Genomic DNA, 24,759 nt, shown 5'->3' with positions numbered 1-24,759 from the left:
TTCCTTTTAAAAATGGACCAAGCAGGCTCACACTGAGGGAGTGTTTGAAGCTGTAAGACGGCGCTTTCTCGTAGCCCTCCCCGTTCTCCTCTCTCCTCTTGCAGAAGAGCAGGGCCTTCTGGTGCAGGAACAGGTGCCTCTGCATGGGCTTAAACCTGGCCAGGTCCTTCACTTTGGCGTGACCTTTCTTATGCTCGGTCCACACGCTGAAGGAGCCCTGCATCAGCAGACGACCCAGCTCTGACAGGTTACCCTAACAGGGTGAAAAGACAGATGGGTGTTTTTGCATTGCATGACCTCTCTGAAAGCCGATAAATAAAAAATTCTGGTAGCTTGCTGCCAAAACTGTCCTGTAATTATAAAGCAGAACATTTTTGTTAATTTACTTTTTTGTCATTTAATCTATTATATCATCTATTACTTGTCAGTGGGACAAGTACAGTATACATACAGTTAAATCAATTAAAACATTTACACCTTCCTTCACATTTTCTAAAACCTTTACTGGGCAAATTCTGGCTCCTGGACCTTATGTTTCGTACCCCTGGTTAAAGTTTTGCAGCATTGCAGTTTTGAAACTGGCCACATGATGGAGGTATTGCAACTGTTTTTGACTCTGGCATTGCACCTTTGACCAGGTAGCTGTGTTTCAGCTCTGTAGCCTTTAATGGTTTTAGATATTTGATTATATGTACTTTAAAAACAAACAAACATTTTAGCCTTGAAGGGAAAATGGAAAAAGCAGATAAGAAAAGTGGGAAGAGAGTTGGCAGAGGGCACTTAGGGGAGAGTCTGGGGTGTACTCATGCCCTGTAATCCCCAGCAGCTCTTGTTAAAGGATAATTAACCTGCTCTGTATTTTAAAAGAAGGCACGAAACTGCAAACTCAAGCCATTTTCCCACAGCTAGATATCCCATTCAAGACTTTCAAGGCAGTTTGAAATGATTTGACCACCTCCAGCAAAGTTTGCAAACGCAGTGTACTTCTTCTAACCTCATATCCTGTGATGGCAATGAGATGCATGGAGTCATTAACGGCTTTGAGAATCCCAAGAATGGAGGACAGCGCTTCCTGTAGGTCGTCACAACCATCACAGCCCTTGCTGTACTTCAACATCTCCTGCAAACATTGAAAAAAAAACCCCAAAAAAAACAAAACAGTGAGTCATTCCCCCTCTTACATAACAGGTGTACATAATACATGAACAGAGCTGACCTTAAGCAGTAGCTGGTACTTGGTGATTCTCTGGACGGGTTTAAGGAGGTAGGAGTCCAATCCAAGTTTATGTTCCAGCTTCTTCTGGCACTCCTGGTGTATAAAACATGAGCCGGTTAAGATTTAAGTTTTATATTGCTTAAAAGCCAGTGAAAAGGAAGGCGGTGCTACAGCGGTGAGGGCCGACCTGGAAGAAGGCACAGTCGGAGCACTGTCTCCACAAGCTCTCGGAGCGAGGTTTATTTTGGCAGTAAGCCTCGTAGATCTGCAGGTCCTTCATCTGCAGTGAAAACAATCATTAGCAAGTCAGTACGAGCTCAACCGCTGTTGACGGAAACATTGCTGTTGATGCGATTCCTGTCAAAACGACGATGTATAAGAAAATAAAAGTGCTCACCCGTTCTAAAAAGCAGCGGCCCACCAGCTCTGGGCAGTCAGTGTATGCTTCCAGTTCCTTCAGAAATGTCCTTGAGACAGGAAAGAGGGTATAAATACTCAAACTATGAACAACATTTGTAAAGCACCAACATATATAATCAATTAGCTTAAAAAAAGTGTACCTCTTGTGAAACTGGTAGATTTCCGGCATGTTCCCAAACAGGATGTCCTTCTTGCTGTGCAGGTTGCTGGGGATGAGATGAGCCATGGCAGGGTTGTCCATCTCTGCCGCGTAGCCCTGGATTTTAACATCACACATTTAGTAAAAGCTTCAGCCTTTTCACCACTTAATGTCAGGTCACGGTGTCATTACAGACACCGACAACGCTCACCTCCAGCACACACAGCAGCTCCTCGACGTAAGCTCTCTCCGTCTCCAGCAGCTCGTTCATCACGTGACTGGAATGCACACACAACACAAAATACAATGCGGACTACAAAGAACAAGCAGCATGACTGCCAAATAATTGCTTTCCTATCTAGGGCTCTGGGGAATGACCTTTGACCCCTTACCGGCGAAGCACTGCCAAGTTTTCTTCTTCTTCTGAAAGAGAAGCATGTCTTGTGCCACCGTTGTGTACAGGAGACTCCACCTTAAAAAAAAAAAAAAAAAAAAAAAAATCACACACAGTCATGCATGTTTAGTATTTATCACCCACTTTAAACCTTTTTTGTATTATACAACATTCCTAGAAATGATAAGAATTTACCTTTTTGGAGAGGGCATTATCAGCAGAGTATCTCCTGTCTTTTCTCTCTAGATCTGATAATAAAAAACGTCATTATGTTTTTTTCATCCAAGTTTAGATTTGTCCTTCTCATCCTAATCAAACCACCACTAAACGAGTAAAAGATCCCTCGTTTGACATCAGTTCCTGGCACTTGTTCTTCTTTAAACCGATTACAGATGGCTACTTACGGGGAGAAGAATGCGGAGACTTGACTTCAGGTCTTGGAGCTACTGGCTGGACTGGTCTCGTCTGTTTAGCGGCGAGCTTCTTCAGGCTGACGCGTCTCTTCTCGAACATCTCCTGGACGGAGCTTTGCTTCTGGAAAACTCTCTCTATCTGGTCCTAAAGGAGGATGGAAAATATTGCAGCTCAATGTGAAATATGATAAAGGTATCACACTTTAAAAAAAATTTAACTGAAAATCTTCTCACAGACCCTGAGCTGAGAGTTGAGCACCGCCTCGTACTGGCAGCAGATGGCGCTGCGGTCAGTGAGGGTGTGCAGGGATGCTGTATCCAGGTATCTCTCCAGTTCTTGTAGAGCTGCTTCTGCCCCGTCCTGAGACTGACAGCGGTCCACTGGCTGGTTAGCCAACAGGAAGATGCCTTCCTCACACCAGTGCGATGCCTTTGATGGGGAAAAATACCAATGAGTGCTTCTGAGGATACAGCAGATTTGTTGTGGACGATTAAGGAAGCCTTCCTCAACTCTTACCTTCTCCAGAGCGTGGTGGAGCTCCATGGCTCTTAGCAGGAGGCTCTTTTTGCTCCTCAGAGTGGAGCTGATCTCCTCACACACTCCTCTCAGTTCGGTGCACTTTGGCCTGATGGAGTCCTCGGCGTAGTGGGAGTTTTCTATCAGCCTGTCACCTTCACTGACCAAGGACAAGGCGACATCTAAGATGTCCTTTGAAAACACACCAAAACAATTGCAATTATTAGAATATATCTTTATTATAAGTCAGAATATATACAGAATTCTGCCTCAGCAGCAGAGTGGGACACAATATTATATACTGGTAATCAGCATTTTGAAGATCTATAGAGATTCTGCACGAACAGAGGACAGATAATGCTGAGCATGTCTTTTTGAACCACATGAGCAAGACTGCGTGTGCAATTGTGTGTACTTACTCGGGCTTTATCCTCGTGGCCGCTGAGCTCTCTGAGGACGTGCTCTGCATGGGCGGGGCTTATGCTGACCTCGGAGAAGCCTGACAATCGCTCGGACATCACATCAAGCTGGGCGCACACCTGAGGAGCACAGGGATTGATAAGCACGTCATTTTCCGACGTTTGGATTGGAGATGAAAGGATGACTCTCGACTCACTTCACGGAAGTGCTGCTCAAAATGGCGGAGCTGCAAACACTGCTCCAGCTTGGTACGGTGGCGTTCCCAGAAGTCGTCAAATGCCGTCTCCGTCTCATCCAGCTGACCTAGGAGTCTGAGAGGGGAAAGGAGGCAAATGAGAAGCGATGGGAGACAAAAGAGGACATTTATTCATGAATGCAGGGGCAACTTCATTTTTTATTTATGCATCCTTCAGTTTAGTCCTCCACCTCTGCACAGTGGCCAAGTTTTCCTGTTCATCATGCATCATGTTGTATTCGGGGTCTGCCTTGAGAGGCTCGTTGATGCAATCCAGCAGCCGTCCTCCTTGTGACTGCGCCACCCTCAGGTCCTCCTGGAAATTAAAACCATTTTAAAAACTTTCTAAAAGCAACAAAAAGAGAAAAAGAAGTTTGCCACAAAAACAGAAAAGCATCTCCAACCTTCATTGTATCCTTTTTCAGTGTGTGCGTCTGCAGCAGGATGGTGGTGGCCTCAGCATCGTTGGGTAACTCGGTCTCTGCAAGCTCAGTGCCAAACGCTTGCAAGGTCTGAGCCGTGGTCTTCACCATGAGGGCGAAGGCCTCAATGGCCTGTGGAGGGCATACACGTATGCATATGTATGTGGCAGAGAAAAAATAAGTCATATATATATATATATATATATATTTAAAGAAATCAGGGACAAAATACTCATGTGTGTGTACATACAGTGCGGTGTGAGATCCAGCTGTCATGGTGGTATTCCTGTGTGCCTCCCAACTCTTTGGTTAGTTGTCCTGGATCGATATACGCATGGAGCTCAGTCACAGAACTCAGCATCACCACCTGACACACACACACCCAAACTGATTAAATGAAATACTATCACACATTTATTTTGAGATGAATACAAACAAAAATATAAGTTACAACAGTGACGACAGCTCTACACTGGCTAAAATAATAATTGTGCTCTCAGTGACTCACAAGGGAGCCATTACGTAAAGACAAAGTGCTGCGGTGTATTAGTCATACCTTCATTTTGAACTCATCCCTGTTGAACTTGAACAGGAAGTCCGAGAGAGTCCGCTGGAACAAAGTAGTGGGACGCAACACCAGAACCAAGTGTAAGTTCCCGGGAAATGAACCCTTACAGAGAAAGGAGGACAGGGAGTCGGATTAGACAGTGATCAATACCCTACGCTTACTTCCACCCACAAATTATCTCAAGAAATTTCAATAACTGAGGTGTGCAGAAGAGCATCTCTGAATGCCAAAGCTTGAAAGATATGGGCTGCAACAGCAGAAGACCACAATGAAAACTTGATTTCAAACTTGGTTTCAATTCACAAGCTTAACAAAATTTTATAATAGAAGACTGAAAAAACGTTGCCTGGTCTGATGACTCTCCATATCTGCTGTAGGGTCAGAATTTGGCATAAATGACATGAAAGCATGGATCCATCCTGCTTTGTATCAGCGGTTCAGGCTGGTGTTAATAGGGTTAAAATCGAATCTATGACATGAAGCCATGAAGAAGAGCAAGGTGCATAAGATAAAATGCATTTCATGTCAAGTGTTTTCATCTGATGAGTGCCTGCTAGATGAAGTGCTGCAAATTTTGGCACAGAGGCTTTGACCGAACAGAACAGAAAAAGGCTCTCGGTTAAACTGAAGTCCCTGTAACAGCCCTCACTATAAAACTACCTCAGAAGCAATGCTGTGCTCATAGCCTAAAGCAAAGTTGGCTTTAACACACTGTAAATTTGTGAGATATAAGGTTCACAGTTGTGCCAATCCAACTGTATAGTCTCTCGATCCTGACAGTAATAAAGGCAGAGCCCTGGTTTAACGGTGCAGCTCCTGAGTGAGGCATTAAACAAACCTCACATCTGTGCCCACTGTCCCACTGCTGCAATCCCAAACCAGCAGTAAAGAGATTTAAGAGCGTTTAACATCTAATAAATCTGCTGCGTTTCTTCACTGCAGTTCCCCTGTAGCAGCTCTCACCTGGAAAGCTGTGACTGCAGTGTAATGTTATTAGTCCTGTGACTTTGGGGAGTAGCTGTAGCATTTGGTCTGTCCACCTCCACACTAGCAGGCTAAAAACACAGAACTGCCTTCAGACAGGCAGCGGCTCAGGAGGCCACTCAGCTGAAAGGCTATATCAGTTATGGCTTCCTCTAAATCCCCGAGTGAATTGCTCCGCCCTGTTAGACATCGTAAATCAATGCAGGATGACATGTGCTCACACACACACACACACAGCAACAGAGGCAAGCTTAGAGCTCTGTGACAAGCTCATGACATTTTTAGCATAACCATAAATTGTATCTGCTGACAAAAGAGAATCTGAAAGATGATGATGCTTAAAAATTAAAGCTTTTTTTCCTGTTGTTTTTTGGTTTAGAACTGGTTTAATTTACACTGCTTTTCTTGGTAAATTTATGTCTTTTCTGCTGATCAAACTTCAGCTGAGGCTTAACCCACTGAGCCATCCACTTATAATATCTAAATACAGCGCCCTGTGTTATTTGGGAATATTTTTAGTTGATTTATTCACTGACAAAAGTGAGTGTGTGACGACAGTCTGTACAAAATAGCGCCACGGCTGCCTTATTCATCAGAATCACTGATAACACGCAGCAAAGAGTACGAGCCCTATGATAAATAAGTCATCCGTAAAGCATGGCTTCAATTTAGTCTACAAGGAAAAGGACTGCACTGGTACAGAGGCGCTCACACACATTCAGCGTGCATACATCATCGTCATGAAATGCCTGCATTGGGTTGTCATGGAAACGCGTGGAGAGCCTTAGCGGGAAAGACAGAGAGTAGACGAGGAGTCGTCTAAGAGTGTTCCCGGTGCCGCAGCCTCATTCTACTCTTCCAGTCATTTATTTTTGGCTTTTACACACACACACACACACACACACACACACACACACACACACACACACACACACACACACACACACACACACAGAAAGACAGAGCTTGCTGTGATGTTGATGAGAGACAGCCAGGTTGGAAAATTCACTCACTCTACACAGCATCTTTCCCATACTGCCTGCATATCTTTTACATACAGTACTTCCTATTGGGATTAATGACAGATGACAGCGCATGTTAACTACAGAAAAAAATGATGCATTGTGTATTTTTTTTAGAATTTCTTTTTTTTCCCTCATCAATAACACACCATCCAGACATCAGTGAGCAGCGCATGTGTAATTGGAGGTCATTAAATTCAATAAACCCTGAGAGGTCCTGGTTTAATTTGTAGCTCTGCATTAACATGACAATACACGTGCTGCTCGGTGCACTCCCCGTGACAGATGAACACCGATACCCCGCATATACATTAAAGCGATGCATGCACGCGCACGCACAGACATTTTCCGCGCGCATTAATAAATGATAAGAATTAGAATATAATTTTCTTTTGAGCGGGGTGATGGAAGGGAAGAAGTATGGGTGAAACGGGAAAAACCACTTCAGTCATGTCCTCTAATCACATCCACACTGCTCTCCCGGGAGTTGGCCCGCCACCATATTAAACCACCTCCATCCACCACGTGCTCAAACCCCCCCTCCTCCGCCTGCATTACTGCTCTCACTTTTAGACGTGAACACTGTCCCAGTTGCGACAAAGACACTCAGCTGAGATCTTGACAGGGAGAGTGCTGAAATTTACTGGAACGCCTTTTTAGCTGATGTTAAAAACGATCTGTTGCAACAAACCCGAGCCTCTCACTGGCACCGGCTGACTGAGCCATCTGCATCCTCCGCCTGCAGCAATGTTTCCGTATGCATGGATGCCTGTGTATTTATTACCCCTAATCACAAAGACGAGCTGCAGCAGACATGAAGGTGTCCCATCATTTAACCGGAATACTAGATAAATTCTGGCATTTGCATATATGGTAAGATAGTCCTCCATGTTCACTGCACAAAGTGGGGGAAAAAGGAAAGTAACACTACAGACATGAGCAATAATATTCTCTCTAGGGCAGTGGAGTGTTTCTTTAAATCTTTAAACCCAACACCTGAGTGTCTCTTCACAGTAACCAATTATTTCTGCACTGATAAATATCAAAATCAAACTATCCAATGAGCTCACTACCTTAATTTTACAACCCAGCACTGTGTCTAGATGGTGAAAGCACCAACAAAGCAGCCTGAGAGCATCTGTGCCTTTGCTTTGCAGTAATACTACTAACACTTGCCCACTCCTTTATTTTTTTCCGTCCCTCGTTCCCCCTGGCGAACCAGCAAATGGCAGCACGTGACCTTGAGCAGCCTTCACGAATAGAGCGTCTCACGGGACGATGAACAACTTTCATTCTCCAATGAGGCCGACTGCCACTGGCTAGTGGACAAAACAGGCGTGTCCAGCAAGGACATCCAACCACAGGCGAGTGAGGAGGAGATCATGTCAGACAGTCGGTCTCACCACCTGGCCTTCATGCCTTCAGGTTAGGTTATAATGCTGCCTGCTTCCAGTGTGGACTTGACATACCCTTTTATATTTTACCTCCCTCCCTACATGAAACATGAAAAGGCATTCACATAACAGCTGAAACTGCCAGTTGGAATCTTATTCACACAAAATATCCACTGCATCAAACCATTATATCATTCTTTTTGAGAGCAGGCCACGAATATTTAAAAAAAGCAATTCACCGCACTGAAAATAAAAATACACATTTCAGCTTTCTGAGTTAAAAAAAAATCCTTTTTAACGTGAGGAAGGCAACTCCGAGGGGGGTGAGAGCTAAACAGAGGAATGGAGTGATGGATGATTCAAAGAGGAAAGAGACGGGGTAATGAGAGGGAGAGGTAAAGGAAGGAAGGGATATCCAGCAGAGAAGCTTCTGCTACCACGCTGATAAACTCTACCACCACTCTAAATTATAGGAGGCCACATTTGTCATCTTGGCTTGATTTCTCTTCTTTTTTTATCTTTTGTTTAATTTAAAGACAGAGAAGACTGGGAACAAAAAGACCCAAAATGAAAATATATAAAGGGAGGCATTATACACTGTGTAGCTTTGGAAGTGTGGTGGTGGTGTAAATGCGGTGGTGGTACAGAAAATGTTTTGTTATAAATAAAATGGAATTTTACAGGAGGTCATCTCAAGGCTCCAGGAAGGACTGCACAAATAAAGCTGTCTCACTGAGCTGATATTCTTAACTGATAAAGGCTGGCCACAAATATATCAGTCTGAGCACATATGTTGTCTGATATGAAAACTGAATATAGAACACTATACAGAAATACATGCATTAGGTAATTTAGAAGTGGTTTTATAACATTATTTCGTCAGTAAGGTGGTTTTGGCTTCATAGTTTACGATACACTGAACCACTGTTTGCAGCTCATACATGAGAGTAGAAGTCAAGCTAAGCAGATGGTGGTGTTAGTTTAAATCACTGTCATTTCCAGAATACCTATACCTATATGTGCATACATAAAGCATACATGTACAATTTACTAAGACCTGAGTATCATTTGCCAAACACTATTTATGGGCCTAAAATAAAGACTAAAATGGCAAAAGAATAACACAGCACGAAAAATTAAAGGAACAGTTTGAAAATACATCAGATCTCAATGGGAAAAAACAAACATGCTGAATATCTACACCCGCATGGACTGCTTAATGTGTTAGAAGAGCTGAATTCAAAGACATAATGAACGATGTTACAGGTTTTCTCCTTGGCTTCTCCAGACCCTTTCATGTCTGTCACAAGTGGACAGGGTGGACCTGCTCTCATCTATGAAAAGCACAGGGTGCCAGTGTGGACCTGTCAGTTGTGGTATTCTATGGCACTATGTGGTGCTGGGCACTGAGCACAGGGCCCACTAAAGGATCTCAGGTCCTCAGGCCACCCTCATGAATTCTGTTTCTAACTGTTTGGTCAGAGACATTCACACCAGTGTCCTGCTGGAGATAATTTTATAGCTCTGGCGGCGCTCATTCTGTTCCTCCTCACATAAAAGAGCAGATATCAGTCCTGCTGATGGGTTAAGGCGTTCAATGGCTCTGCCCAGCTCTCCTAGAGCAGGTGCCCGTCTTCTGGATATTTTTAAAATGTTAATATCTTGTCAGTAAGACGTTACTGATAAAAACATTAAACTATTATTTTTAGATAATATGATTTCAGCGCTGGACCTCTCTGTGGTTTTGCTTGCACCTTGAAGTGGGTTTATACCTGATAAAGCAGATTGATTGTTGGTTCATGGAATTCCACAGCTCATCAACATCCTGTTTCAGGACACTGAATGAGCCAATGGACTGGAATAATGGTTCATTATTACCATTATTAGTACTGGATATTTTCTGTGTGTAGGTTAACATGACTTTGTGTTCAGTTACCAAAGCCAGAAGCCTCATAATGACTTAGTTTTCTAGAGATACCATGGAAAAACCGTTAAGCCTGATGATAACCAGTGCCCAATTAGCATACATTTGCATAAATTTGCATACATTGGACATGGTAAAAGGTGCAATACAGGAAGAGCATCCTGACAACAGATGTGAACGGGGTGGCGAAGCTTAATCCTTGTTTTGGCCGACATTATTACGATTCACAGATAGAGTACTGATTACAGATGACAGCTTACAAAAAAATTTAAGTAAGGGAAAATCAAAGTGAAACATGGTATAGTATGAAAAATTAAAGTCTGTGCCCAAGCAATAGTTCTGTCTCAAAGAAAAGCCAAATAGAGAACACTGCTATTGGCCAACATCTTGCTGATTGCTACCAGCCGATCTGCAAAAAGAAACATACTTAAATTCCCACCTTGGCACCTTCAAATGTCTTAAAATCTAAGATTTTTAGTGCTGTGGCGTGTCACCTCACAGACCTCAGCTCAGTAGATAGGACAAAAAGATGGGAGTATAAAATCAGGCACAACATGCTAGATTTTACTGAGGAGCGATTTATTTACATATTTTGGCCAGCCTCCCTCCCTGCTCCCTGGTCCTGCTGGAGATTCCTTCCCGTTAAAAGGGAGTTTTTCCTTCCCACTGTCGCCACTCGCTTGCTCAAAGTGGATCCTCTAATTGTTGGGCTTTTCTCTGTAGCGTTGTAGGGCCTTTTCCTTACTATTTAAAGCGCCTTGAGGTGACTTGTTATAATTTGATGCTGAAAAAATAAAATTGAATTGAGTTTCACTTGAATTTAATACAAATAGTTTATAATATAATGGTATTAATGGCATTTAATTTTAATTGTCAGAAATGACAATGAGTATGGACACTTCAGTTTTATGACCATTGATTATTATTACCAAGTCTGCCCAATTTACATGCGTATTAAGTATTATTATAATAATAAGATATATAACCCCTCTCTTCTACTACTAGTCCCCCCTCTCTTGCCTTCCTCTTTAATGTCACACTCTCTCTTCAGTTTATCATCTTATAGAGTTGTGAAAGTTACCAAGAAGTAAGTAGGCTAGTAGGCTAATGGAGCATACAAGTACAAGACTGATGGTTAAAAAACAATTACAGAATGAGACTCATGGCCAGCACTGCGTGGACCTTCTATTTCTGCTTTTTGAGTAAGTCTCAGCGTACACACATGCTATGAGTGCACTTTCAGAGATTCCACCACCCACTCTAACATAATAAGCTATTTTTAACCTCATCCTGCCACATTTCAACATGCAGAAAAAGGAAAATGTCCAAGCTCCCAGTGCATATGAAGTTAATGAGGTAAAACAACCACTTACTGCATGCGCAATTTCACAAACACTAAAAACTCCAAAACATCTATTATTCTAAATGCTGCTAAGCTGAAAATTATACACACGGACAGCTGACACCAGCAACTACACCCACAGATCTGGACTAAAACAAGCATTAGCACATGCAGAGTAATGCACACACTCCAAAACAGCTATTTGGAGTCATCAGAGGGATTTCGTCAGCAAATGATGCATGCAGACAAATTGGTTCGGTAAAGTCCTAGGACAGTTTCTCCCATCTTCCTCCGACACTCACACACATAGAAACACACACACAAAAATGAAATAAATAACCAAACAAGTAGGTTCTTACTGCGATGCGGAGCAGGGTGGCCCTGACGGCAGCCCATCGGTCCAGCCGTCTGTCGATGACCAGGATGAAACCCACTCCTGATGCTTCCACACTACAGGGGAGAAACACACACATGCACACACTGTTAATCCCCACAGAAAAACACCTTTGCTTTTCCTGTGTGTGCAGGAAAGAAAAAGAGGGTGTGTATGTTATCGAGGCAAGGCCTCGATAACAAGCCAAACTACTGAATTTGGTACCAGAATATCCCCAAAAAGGGGCCTTAACTAGAATTTGAATTTCCACAGCGGTGGCTTGTACATTATTGTGAGGGCCCTTGAGCTCCAGCTAAAGCAATAATTGAGTTATTTTATAAAAAATAATTCCAAATCAGCTTCCATAAAGAATACGTTAGGCAGTTTCACTGTTGGCTGACAGATTATGGCATAGGTTATGTCTATTATCTCGGAGGTTTAGGAAACTTACAGACAAATCAGGCCCACTGTAGGTCACTGTAGACATAGCTAATCAATGCTTTTGTATTATCCTAAGGAAAAAAACTGAAGAGGTTGCAGTTTCTTTGTTTAGTGCTATATAACCTTTTTAAAATGTCAAATTTACAGTTAAAATGCAGCTGCTGAATGGGCCTTTTGTCAGTCCTTCACTTAGTTGAAAAAAAAAAAAAAAAGGGGTATAAATTTTTATTTTTACTCCCCACTAGCCTCAGGTCATTTTCCACAAGTGGCCCCTGGCCAAAGCAAGTCAAGTATCCCTTGTTACCTACTGCCTCTTCATCATTTGCCTTCAGTGGCGATTAGAGAGCGACCCTTGTGATTACCATGGCAACCTTGGCTCTGCATTAGCATGTGTGCATGTGAAAAATCTTGCCATTCATTCCACAGGCAGTGCCATATGTAGCAGCCTCATTAAGCTAGTTTGTGTGTGTGCATGTGTGTACATGGCTTTTTCCTGCAAAGGTCCCCGCTGGATAAGCTGACGTGTATCCTGACACCTAAACACACAAGCAGGAAGGATGAATATTTAAGCCTGACACACACATATACACACACACACACGCCGACTGTGAGGCCAACCATACAAATACTGCTGAGTCGGTCCATCTGGATGTCATTATTAGCCAATTTTCATCATCACACACAGAGATGTTAAGAAAAGCAATGCGTTACACTACCCAGTGGACGCCACAAGCGGCAAATCCTCAGTCCATCGCTACTGCTAAATAGATTCAATCCACATAAATGAAAAAGCCGGGCGAAGAAAATCTTTGATATTCCAGAGCCCAAAGAAAAAGAAATCTAACAAAAATCCTCAATAATCCAATGTCATCATCCAAATATAGTCCATTCTTCCCCAGTTCTCCCCTATTCGGCTGATGTCAATGTCCAGTCGGTGCATCCACAATCATCTGCTTGCAGCTCGCGGATGGAGCGAGGTGACCGTTCACATCCTCACAGAGCATCTCCCTCCTCCTTTTGCCTCTCTCTCTGCTCCTCCACCACCCGCGTCCCACCCTCAGCCAATTAAAGCAGAGCTCTGCCGCTCACAGCCAATCGGAAACCCGGGAGCTCAGCCGATTGGCAGCAGGGTGCAAAATAGCTGGTGGGCAGAGAGGGAGGGGTGTGAGTGTGTGTCTGTTATATGAAAGGTGATGATACACTGAATGGCCGCCATGACACACACACAAACATATGCACACATACACACACACACACACACACACACACACACACACACACACACAGATATACAGCTGCATCTTCCTTTCTCCTCTCTTTAATTATATGTGTGAGAGCATGTCTGTGCTTGATGGGAGTGCTGCGCTCAGCACTGAAGGAAAGGTGAAAGGGAGGGAGGGGAGGTGAGAGGGTGGAGGGGCAGAGGGAGGATAAAGGAGGACAGAGGAGTGATGAGAACAGATAAATAAATAAAAATATTCTAGTTAGGAAAACAAACCTCCACTGTAGAAATATACAAAAACTATAAATACAAAACCTTTTATCAGCCCTAAGTTCTACTATATGAGTTCATATGAGCAATGTTTTAACATTGTAACAAAAATTCTATTCGTATATCCACATCAAAGAATACAGTTTCAATTTTTGATTTGCCAGTTATCAGTGACTTATTCTTTAGTCTTCCATTCTTCTCTAAACCTTTGTGTCTTTTGTGTCACTTCTCCTCGAGTCAGGCCTTTGGTGTTGTGCTGGCATCTGTTGGCTCCACCTGGTATTACACCTCAAGCTCTGTTAGCACAGCATATGTGTGAGGGGAGGGGGCATAGGGAGGGGTGAGAGACACTCACCTGGGGACACTCGTGAGGTAGCTGAGGACATTTTGGAGCTCCTCCTCTTCTAGCTCGCTGAAAGTTGGGAATTCTGGGAAGACGATGACGGGGTTTCCATTCATCCCTCGCCCCCCTGGAGACAGACAGGAATCACAGAAATGTCATGGTGTCGACCTGGTGTTGTCAATGCTTTTAACTGATTTGATGGCAGCTGAAAGTAATGTTGTAGCGGTTCATTTTTGCCCTACTTTTCCTCCTTTATATAAATACACTCAGACACAAATGAACCCACTTCTTGCTTGATAAAGTGCAGCAGGGTAAAAATCATAAATTACATACGGTCCTGTTTCCATAATTGGAAAGTCATGCAAATTCATTTTGGATCTAATTCAGAATGAAAGAAAGGCATTAAGAGGAGCCTTAATGTGATTGTTTACCACCCCTCTGGCTGAGGAGAGACAGAGCAAAAATCACATTTATAAAAATAAACAGGACCTCACACACACACACACACACACACACACACACACACACACACTTCTCTTTGGTTGGCAGGTCAAGTTTCAAAGCAGAACATTGGGGCCATGAATTATTCACATGCCGTCACTGGTCAGGCAGTATCGTCATGGTAACCCAATACAGAGCTCTAAGAGTAGTTTCTGTGCTGACATGTTTGTTTCATGTTGCTTCGTGTGCATTTTGTGTGAGTGGCTGGTTATGATTGCCTGCATGGCTTCTATCTGGGCCAACCCATCATCAGTAACTGACAAGTTTTTCCCACAGAGGGGTCCAGGACCAGCTGGGATCAGAACTCTTTTTCTTTATTCTGGTTGAATCTGCCCCTAGAGTTTCACTGCATTTTCATGTGGATTTGTACACTACTCCATCATGTTGCCTCAAATGAGTTTTTTTGGTCATGTTGGGATTTTTTGTTTTTCCTTTTTTTGGGGCAGGTACCATGTGATGCATGCGTTTTTGTGGGCCGTTGCTCTCTCACTCTCTCTCCCCCATGTCCTGGCTATTTTTGTGTTTTTCATGAGTCTGATTTGTAATGAATGAGAATATTTTTCTTTTTCCCCCCTTTTTTTTCCTTCTCTTGGCAGTTCTTTCCTGCCATGCCTGCTTTGTTTTTTTTGTTTTTTTAAGTAAACACTTCCTCCATACTAGAGTAAAAAATATGACAACAACCTCCTTGCAACCAGGGAAGAAAATAACAAGAAAACACTGCATTGAATTTCTTTACTTTGAGTTGCACACAACTGTTTACAAAGTTGAGCTTGATTACACAGGTTCCCTGGTGGAAGGCAACTTGTTGCCAAGCAATTGCAGTCTGATTTAGAAACACTGCAATCACTCTCAGACAGAAAGATCAAGGTTTGCACATAACTGTCATCTAATTTATAAACAAAAAAAGTCAACATACTGCTAGTGTCATGTGTCTTTGCAACAGAAGACTCAACTCAGCTGGTTGTATTCTGGTATAAAAGCAAGGTTGCAGAGCGCCTGAGTCATTTTGTAGTTAAACAACTATTTTGCAGGAACTATGTCACTATTTGTGGAAGAATTTCTGAATTTCTGTAGCCACAGACTTGCCATTTCTGCAAATCAATCATAGTTAATGCCATATTGTCACAGACCCCATTCTATCTGACTCCGTCTTATTGCTGTTTTAGCATCGTCTTGATGGAACAAAGTCCCTTTCAACATGGCAACTGACTGCAAGCAGACACAGACCTTGTTCCCATCTTCGAAGCCCAATTGTTGTCCCAATTTCAAAGACAATAATATAGTTCATTGCACACGGTCACAATAATTTTGTTAGTGCTGCATCAACATTTTCCCCGAGTGTGAAGGATGGTAAATTGGTCCCACATATAGTTTATAGCTTTGCAGACACAGAAAGGTCCAAATATATCTGCAGCACAAAGCAAAACCCTTAAGGTATTACGCTTCAATGAAATCAAAATTATTTAAACTTTTATTTTTTTATTTTATGAGTTAAAATATTGGTAACTACACAAACAGAAGCAAATAAATTATCAAAAGGTTAAAAGCCTTTCACAAAGTGTCGCTTTGGCTGTCATGTAAGTATGAGCGGAACTATTTTTGGAATCTGCTGGACATTTCCGCCTACATGTCCTGGAAGTGTTTTTGCTGCCAGAGACATTTATATTTTTTTTTTATTGCACCAACAGTTTTGTTACATAGAAGAGCACAAGCAGAGAGAGGACTGCGTTTCACTGAGCTACACAGACACAAAGATATAATTAGACTCTAAAGAGTTAGGCCAATTGCACTATGTCTATAACCCCCATTAGTTCTGCCCTGACATAAATTCCCCTGTTCACACACATGAATGTGTTTGTTAGCGACTCAATTGTCCAGTTTAATCTAATCCATGCTGCACATTTGGAAAGACACCGAGATCTCTCTGGGGTCACTCGTTCATCATGAGTTTCACCACTAAGTCACTGACATGCATAAGCTGATTCAAAGTGCCGGGTCTACTCGCATGTTCTTTACATATCAAAAGGAGGAGAAAGTTATGTATGTCTTGAAATAATTAACTGCCGCTTTGTGCACTATACAACACCCACTGCGTGTATAATATCAAACCAACCTGGCAGGATGGCAAACTGCTTCTGGAGTTCAGAGCCGATTTGTGCTGCATACATAGGAGTATCATCCTTTTGCACGATGTCATCTAGACAAAGAAAAAGAAAACAGTATGTTAGAAAACAAAGTCTCCAAATCAAAATCCAGTGTCAACTCTTTTGCCAATATAACCAACAGCTGAACTTTTTTTTTAAGTGTGTTTATATATAAATATATATATATGTGGAAGGTGTAAAAGGGGAGGAGCATGGGAAGTAGGGCGAAATAAAGAGGGCAGGGCACATGAAAAAAGGAGGGAGTAAAATGAGAAAATCCAAAACGGAGAAAGAGTGAAAAAGGGTAAAAGTAAGGTAGACTGGAGATGAAGTAAACACCATTTGGATTTCCTCTGTCCTGTGGTCAGGCTGGATTACAGTAATCTCATTTAGCCCTTTGAGACATGTAGAGACAGAGCAATAGAGAAAAAGCACTCTCCCCCCTCTGATTTGGTTGCCATGTGTGACCCATGTATGCCAAAAACAGGGATTGGATTGTTAACTGTGCCCGATCATGTGTGCATCTGTGAATGAAAACTGAGAATTTATAATGTCATCTAAGTGTGTATGATGGAGCATCGCTACGTGTGTGTGTCTCTGAGTGTGTGCAGACAAAGGCTGGCACCGCGGCTGGTGTGAGCAAAGTGTGGCAAGGTTTACTAGCAGTATGGTGTGGACTGGCAGTGAGATGCATTAATTAACATCCAAGTGCAACCCAAACAAACTGTTCACATTTTTATAAAGGGACCATCGACCCAAAAACTGCAACACCAGACTGATTATAGGATCTTTAGAAGAGTCACTGTTTTAATCTCGTCTAGGATAAGCTTTGGGGTGAAAGTGTCCTGATGGATGAGGTTTAAAAGCTCCTCTTTTCTCTCTGATAACAAACTGCATATAAAAGATGGAAATAGGCCGCCGTGAGGTTAACATTTTGGATGTCTCCAACTCACTATCACAAGATAACCATATTTTACACCAAAGGTGACCATAATTTACCATGACCATGACATAGTGAGCATATTTTTCATTCATAATTCATAGCAAAATATTTCGACTAAGCAGCCTTTATAGGTTAAAAGTATTGACATCTGTATTGGGAACAGCAATACTAGCACTGCATTTACTTGGTTACACCAAAATTTGCAGTGTAGCAGACCACTAGTGAGAAGTGAGGTCATGCTCTCATAGACTTCTATATAGTTGGCTTCAGAAACCCCCGGCTGGGTATTAGAATGAATGGAGCTTTAAGGCACTTTCATATGTGCAATGCCCATTTTTGGAGGTTTTTGACACATGTGACTGCTAAACATGTGGCATTCACATTTTGGACATGTGACAATCATGATGGCAATAGAGGATGACGTGAATAAGGCCCCTGTCACACAAACCTCGAGACCAGTCGGTGACTGCCTAATCGCCATCAGTCAGTAGGGAAAAATGTGCATTTCCAAACCAAATGGCAAAAACCTCCTTGTAATCGCTGTGGTTGCTAGCATGCTGCTGCGGTCATAGTTTAAATGGAAGTGACGGGCTTGTCTACAAACACTGCCCTGCTGCCCTCCCTGATGGTAAAAGCTGCCCTTTTGAAACACTGGAAGCACAACTTCAACTTCAAGTTTTACTACTACTTATCTAGTAGTTAGCGAGGTGTTTGCAGCATGAAACATGAAAAAAAAAAACTAACAAACTACAGGCCACCGTAACAATGTGCTAGCTATCAAAGCAATTACTAGAAGGTTTTTGGTTAAGCACCTTCTCTGCAACTGATTTCACCCAGCAAGAGCCGGCAAACTGCAGGAACCACTCGCCAGCCTCCCAAGGCAACCAGTGGTTCTATCACATACAATATGGCACACAACTCTTAAGCAATGTGCGTATGATGTCACATTAGAAATGTCAATAGACAGTCCAAAAAGCTATTAAGGGCTAACTAACCTAACTGTAACACTGTCAGCCAATCAGACGTGTCAGACGTGGACTGGACGCAGACTTATACAAACTAACACTCTCTCTTCTTAGACTTTATTTCTCTGAGATGTGCCTTACTTGCTTCCTCTTTAAATCTCTAAATCTAATCCTGTACTTATTAAAGATGTTAACACACAACGATATGTTCAGCGAGTCTATTGTTAATTACCAAAGTGTGAATGCGTCATTTTAAGATAAGATAAGATAAGATGACCTTTATTAGTCCCACAGGTGGGAAATTTGTTTCGTTACAGCAAAAGTGCAAAGTTATGTAGCAGAAATTAGAAAACACTGGAATGCAATAAAATAAAATAGAATAATATATACAATAGAATAAAATAGAATACAAATGCTATATACAACTGAGTAAGAAAATACAAAAGTACAACTTTGTCAGAGAAAGAATTGCACATATAGCAGTCTTATTGCACATGTGTGGGTTTGATCAGCTGCAAAAGTCTTTGTTGTATTTTACGGTAAACACAAAGTGCAGCTGAGGCCATCGGCGATGTTATCAGGCGGTCATAAACCAGCACTTGTGAGTCACTTGAGCCAAACAACTAAAAACAGTCTGTAACAGCATGAAACCTTCTTTAGTCTGTGGGAAAATAAGACAGAATGACCAAACCGGATAACAAAGCAATCCACTCATACCAGACTAAAGCACTGCAGGTGATCACATAATTGGCATTCTTCGTCACAAATATCCTCAGACTACCTGTAAAAACTGCGCACATGCTGATGTTTGTTGGTCATTTCTTTCTTTAATCTGTGGCACCGTCGGTCTATGCAGCAGCTCCATATGATGCAGCAACCCCCTGGGATTAAGAGCTTAAAGCTTCAGTAATGCTACATACATTGTGTCAGCATACGATTGGCTAGACAGTGACTCATACTACAGATTCTACGTCTCATGTTTTATGTGAAGTCAACATATGTTACAGTATGAGCAGCTGTTCACAGGATGTTTGAGATGCTCTTGAAACTTGCTTTAAAAATGATTAAAGAAGTAAAACACTAAGTATACTGTAAGTAGCTCTGGTCCGGAAGGAACATGGCGTCCTAGGGGTGTACAGCAATAACTCATACACACTTTGGTAAAGTCAGAGGTAAAGCTTTACAGATTTTAGGAGATTATCCAAAAAAACCCAGTGACTATTGCAGAAAAAAGAACAAAAGAAGAGGAGAATTGGAGCAGAGACTGGGTCAAGACAGAAGAAGAAACGGCTTAAAAAAAGGACCGAGGAAAATAAAAGTAAACGGTCTAAGAGTGGAAAAAGAGAGATGGTTGACTTGGCACTAATCCAGGTCCACTTATTAGACTCAAACAGACCACAGAGCTTCCAGCAAAAATCAACCACTCTGTAATTTAACACAAAAAAACAGCAACTGTATATAATTAGCTTCTACTACAGCAGAGACAAAGAGGGAGGGGGCGTGCTTTAAAATCTGAGTTCATGGTGCCTTTGAGCAAAGCAATGAGTGCTGAATGAAGAACAATTTGTTTTCTGGAAGGAAAAAGGAGATAATGAGGTGGGTATCCAAAAGGAAATGTTTTATTTGTATATGATATACAGTATAGGAGGCAGACTGTGTGTGAGCAAGTGTGTTGTCATATGTCAGAGTGTGTGTTTGAGTGTTGTGGGATCACTGGGCCAGCTGTCAGTTCAATGTGTCAGGCAGTAAGCTCTGGCTAAGGCCCAAGCTCTGACTAACAGCAAGACATGTGCAGCGCCCTCTGACTCTGAATATACTTTAAACGTGCAAGTGTCCGCATCTTTGACCTTACAGCAAGCCAGCTTCTGTACAAACTATTAGCTTACACCTAAAGACATTTCAAAATAAAACCAACTCTCAGACTAAATCTCAAGCGATGCGATCATGCGATTTGCAATACTTCATGTCACAGTGTGTCCAGTTCATGGATGGATTTGCCATTTCAACCAGATGGAGTTAAAGCTCCTTTAGTCGGTCATTTCCTACATTAGCCATGCCTTAGGATGAGTACTTGCAGCTGTTAGTGTTAAATACAAGTCAGTAAAGTAGCTGTGAAAGCATCAGTAAGTGATCGTCCAACTAAGAAGATGCCTTTTTAAATGCTTGAAATAGTTTCCTGCTGCATGCAAAAATCTACTTTGTAAGACATTTTTTTCTCCCCCAATTGAACCTCATATTTTTATGAAAATGTAAGAAAATTTGTAGAGAACAATTTCATTTAGCTGAAATAACCTGTACAGTGCTCATGGTTTGTGAACTATATGGGTGAATGGTGAAGATATATCAGACATTCAGGCGTCGGGCAGCTTTTCACTGCTGCTGAAACTCTCAAACGGCCCGCTTTGTCCTCAGTGGAATGAATGAAATTAAACTATAGTGGCGAGGCTGCGAGCGAAACCCTTTTACCCACCAAACAACACGCACACACTGGAAGTGGGACAAGGCAGCCAAACACAAATAGTGATTATGGGGGGCCTCGAAAGAATGTCCCCCCCCCCACCTCGCATCCTTGTACCCTTCCCCCCAGGACTCTGACACCCCTTCCCAAATTCATTCATCCTTTTCTCAGGGGCTTATCTGAAGGACAAATAATATGTATCCCCGCAATCTTATGCATTAGGAAAATATTACACCATTATTAACTTTTATCAAGTGTATTGTATTTCTAAAGGGCTCTATTCAGCAGTTAAAGTAACTTTTAAATTAATGTTAAGTACAACTCAGATGAAGACATATGTGCTGCACGAACGCATCATTTCAGGATTAATATGCAGCTGCAGTTGCCGTCTACTAAATCGAATCATTTCACACTCCTAAATGTCTCCAGCTGTATTCTTGGTTGCATATATGAGGGAGGAAAAGACCTGGATTTAAAGGGGTGAAAAGAGGGAAAGGGAAGCAGTTGGGAAAAAAAAAAAAAACTGTAGAGGTGCTCTCGTCTCAATAAGATGAAATGGAGGACAGGGTTTCTTTACACATGCCTACATATTTAATGTGTTGGCCTGGTGCTAGCCGATACCGTGGATGTGATCTCTCTGTGGCAGAGGGTCAGGAGGAGCGCCACAGTTTAAAACCATAAAATACACAGCATCCAACATTATGCGATGTTGAGCATGTTCTCTCAGCATCACCGTCACACTACAGATGATGTGGAGTCTCGTGATCTGAAAGGTTGTAAACAGTCCAGTGTTGGGAGGAGAACACTGACGTGAATATTATTCAAACGTCAAACATTCTGCAAAGTTGCGGCTTCAGCACTGACCTGCTGCACATGCCGCAGCTTATGTTTTCAAATCACAGCTATTAACTTTCTTTTACATTTGTTCATATAGTTTTGTTCTCCTTGATGGCAGCTCTGTCAGTTCCACAGGTTTCTGTCCTGGGACCAGTTCTATCTACATTATACATGTAGGCAATATTATTACAAGGCATCATGCATTTTCAATGCTATGCAGATGACACCAGTTTTATCTTTCAATGAAGCCAGATGACACGCAACGATTAGTTAAACTGCAAGACTGCCTTAAAGACATAAAGACCTACATGACCCCTGAACTCCTGCTCCTAAATTCAGATAAAACTGAGGTTATTGAGCCCCAACCAAAAGGGGTTTTGGTTTCTTCGCCCAGTCACTAGATGCATGCCCGTAGGTGATGATTGTTGGAGTTCTCTGTATTATTGTAGAGCATTTACCTCACAATGAAAACTGTAAAACTGTTGTTGTTATAAGAATTAATGTTGCTGTTGCTATAGAGTTATTGCGGTTATTGCAGATGTGCCAGTTGATAGGTCCACCGAAAAAATCAAAAGCAAAAAAAGCAGACACAGTTGGTAGCAGTTTAAAGTCTAAATATATTGGAGTATATTTTAAAAAAGGAAGAGAGTACATGCGAGTAAGAAGACTGTCACATGAGTTTAAACTTTAGCTTCCTTTTATGCTTACTGTATTTACTGTGTGGGGAAGTTCGCAATGTCATATTAAGATAAAGGTTTATTTGTCTGTCATATGAGAAATGATTCTCAGGATTAATAACATGTCACCCCAACTCTGAGGAGAATGAAAGGCAGCAGCCCAATTAAGTCCTATAAAAGCCAGACTGTTGTCGCCAATACATTGTATTACCATCACCCAGATGGACACACACGTCCTGTTCCTTTGTTCTGCAGTCATGCTCCTACAGGTTTTCATCACTAAACACACATTGTCGGTTCAAAGACGGCAGCCAGCTGTTCTCTGCTTGTTGACGGCTGCCAGCATCGATGGCTGGTCAAAGCTCAAAGCCGCAGGAAGCCAGATAGCTGACTGGTGTGCAGTCAAACACACGTGACTATACACACAAGTGCATAGACATGACCCTCACTGAGGACCGCGCAAACAAAAACAGCCAGGATGTGGTTGGACACAGAGGTGCACAACATACAGAGAGAACCTTAGATAGACACAACAAGACATAAGCAAATGGAGAAGTATTATTACGGTCCACTGATGGCCATAGGTCCCGCTTAAAATGCAACATTTAAACCTTTTGTTCCCCCTAATCTGACCTCAGGAAATCACATGATAGGGTGGGGCCAGGTTTCACAATGAGCTCACCCGAAACCCTGGCTGATTGTGACCCACACCCGCTTTCACACCTTGGCTCATGTGATTAGGTAGAGGATCATCAGGGGGTCCTTTGTCCCTCTTTGGGGGGAAACTCCCACTGGGTTTAAATCTGGGACTCTCCACCATTTGACCCTTAGAACTGAAGAAGCTTCTCGGATGAGAGGTGAAACGTCTTCAAGCAACTCAAAGAAGTCCAGACGCTTTTCTTTCCAAGCTCCTTAGACTGTTCCCCCTAATGTTGTGCCTGTGTTTTGTTAGGGCTCAAATCTCAGCCTGCGCCAATTCTGTGCTGCCTTCATCATTACAGATAAACTGGCAAATGATTGCTTGTTGATGCTGCAATCTATAGATGTTGTTAACCCCATTTTAACCCTCTTCTAGTATGCAGTTTGTAACTTTTAGTACATTTTAGATTACATGTTTATGGTTGCAACAAAAGAAAGAACTCAACCATGGACCAGTGATACTTGATTTAGATTCTTAACACAAAATTAATCATTTAGATTGTAAAAGGATCAAATTGATGGAAAACCTGAAGCAGACAGGATGAATTTCACTGAGACACATGTCCACCAGCACTCAGGCGCGTCACTGAGACCTTAAGCTCTGCATCTGCTGCTATGGTATGCACCAAATGGAAAAGGACCGACTTGGAATGTAGACTCGAAGGCACTAGGTAGGGGAATCCGGTGAGGGCGTGGCATGCAGGGCTAAAAGTTGTTGCATTGGTGTTAAATACCAGCTCAAAGAGATGGCCAGTTGTGTGCACATTTGTGTGAGTTACATGCTGAGAAGCAACACAACCATTCTGCAGCTGTGTGTGTGTGTGCGCATGTGAGGGAATCCAAGCTTTATTATCTGGCATTATAGTCCGGGTCTACCAACGCTCCATCTGTCACTGCTGTGGTGCTTCTACCACACACACACACACACACACACACACACACACACACACACACCAACACACACACACACACCAACACAGGATAAGGGCTGGCATGCACACACCGTGCCAAACAACTGGGTCACAGGGCCAACAGTGATCTGGAATGCATGTGAATTTGGTGCCCATCCCCACACCCAAAGCTTCAACTACCGGGGCTCAAGAAAGATTAGCAGGTCAAAAAACATGTTCTTATTTGATGTCTGAAGCTACAGCTGTAAGTGTTCAGTCAGCTGGAGCGCCTAGGTTTCACTGAATAGAGTCCAGGTGAATTATTACTTATTATTTACATTTCCCAATGCTGAACAACATGCCTATCCAAGTGTGTTTTCCAGGACCTCCCCGCCCTGCCAAGTAGACCCTACAGACACAGGTGGTCCGATATATCATGTTTCAGGTTTGCAACTGTTTCATTTGGCTGTAAAGGGTTATCACGACTGGATTTGTGTACAAGTTATTTATATTTAGAAGTGTAAAGAAAAAATAGTTTCACTGGTGGTGAAAAAATAATATATCAATTTCTGGATTTTTCTTGGAT

At 42.3% G+C, this 24,759-nt stretch overlaps 1 protein-coding gene across 6 annotated transcripts in view; it reads right to left on the bottom strand.

Annotated features, from left to right (window-relative positions):
* The window catches only part of mcf2la (mcf.2 cell line derived transforming sequence-like a), a 52,583-nt gene that overhangs the window by 8,836 nt on the left and 18,988 nt on the right, over positions 1-24,759 (bottom strand). For 4 of the 6 annotated variants that reach the window (XM_063465724.1, XM_063465729.1, XM_063465723.1 and 1 more), the window contains exons 2-22: positions 16,674-16,757; positions 14,072-14,186; positions 11,770-11,860; positions 4,733-4,846; positions 4,427-4,543; positions 4,159-4,308; positions 3,946-4,070; positions 3,716-3,830; positions 3,519-3,638; positions 3,100-3,291; positions 2,821-3,012; positions 2,574-2,727; positions 2,365-2,417; positions 2,168-2,247; positions 1,987-2,053; positions 1,777-1,892; positions 1,614-1,683; positions 1,404-1,496; positions 1,217-1,309; positions 995-1,120; positions 32-253 (exon numbers count right to left, since the gene is read on the bottom strand). In XM_063465724.1, the coding sequence (XP_063321794.1) occupies positions 32-253; positions 995-1,120; positions 1,217-1,309; positions 1,404-1,496; positions 1,614-1,683; positions 1,777-1,892; positions 1,987-2,053; positions 2,168-2,247; positions 2,365-2,417; positions 2,574-2,727; positions 2,821-3,012; positions 3,100-3,291; positions 3,519-3,638; positions 3,716-3,830; positions 3,946-4,070; positions 4,159-4,308; positions 4,427-4,543; positions 4,733-4,846; positions 11,770-11,860; positions 14,072-14,186; positions 16,674-16,757 (2,489 nt within the window). Of the gene's footprint in view, positions 1-31; positions 254-994; positions 1,121-1,216; positions 1,310-1,403; positions 1,497-1,613; positions 1,684-1,776; positions 1,893-1,986; positions 2,054-2,167; positions 2,248-2,364; positions 2,418-2,573; positions 2,728-2,820; positions 3,013-3,099; positions 3,292-3,518; positions 3,639-3,715; positions 3,831-3,945; positions 4,071-4,158; positions 4,309-4,426; positions 4,544-4,732; positions 4,847-11,769; positions 11,861-14,071; positions 14,187-16,673; positions 16,758-19,329; positions 19,487-24,759 lie in introns of those variants that run through there. The other 2 variants (XM_063465725.1, XM_063465726.1) reach the window with 2 other exon arrangements.

The sequence above is a fragment of the Pelmatolapia mariae genome, linkage group LG23 (assembly GCF_036321145.2).
Source record: "Pelmatolapia mariae isolate MD_Pm_ZW linkage group LG23, Pm_UMD_F_2, whole genome shotgun sequence".
NCBI classification, from domain to species: Eukaryota; Metazoa; Chordata; class Actinopteri; order Cichliformes; family Cichlidae; genus Pelmatolapia; species Pelmatolapia mariae.
The sequence above is the reverse complement of the archived record's forward strand: the minus strand, read 5'-3'. Positions and strand labels throughout refer to the sequence as shown.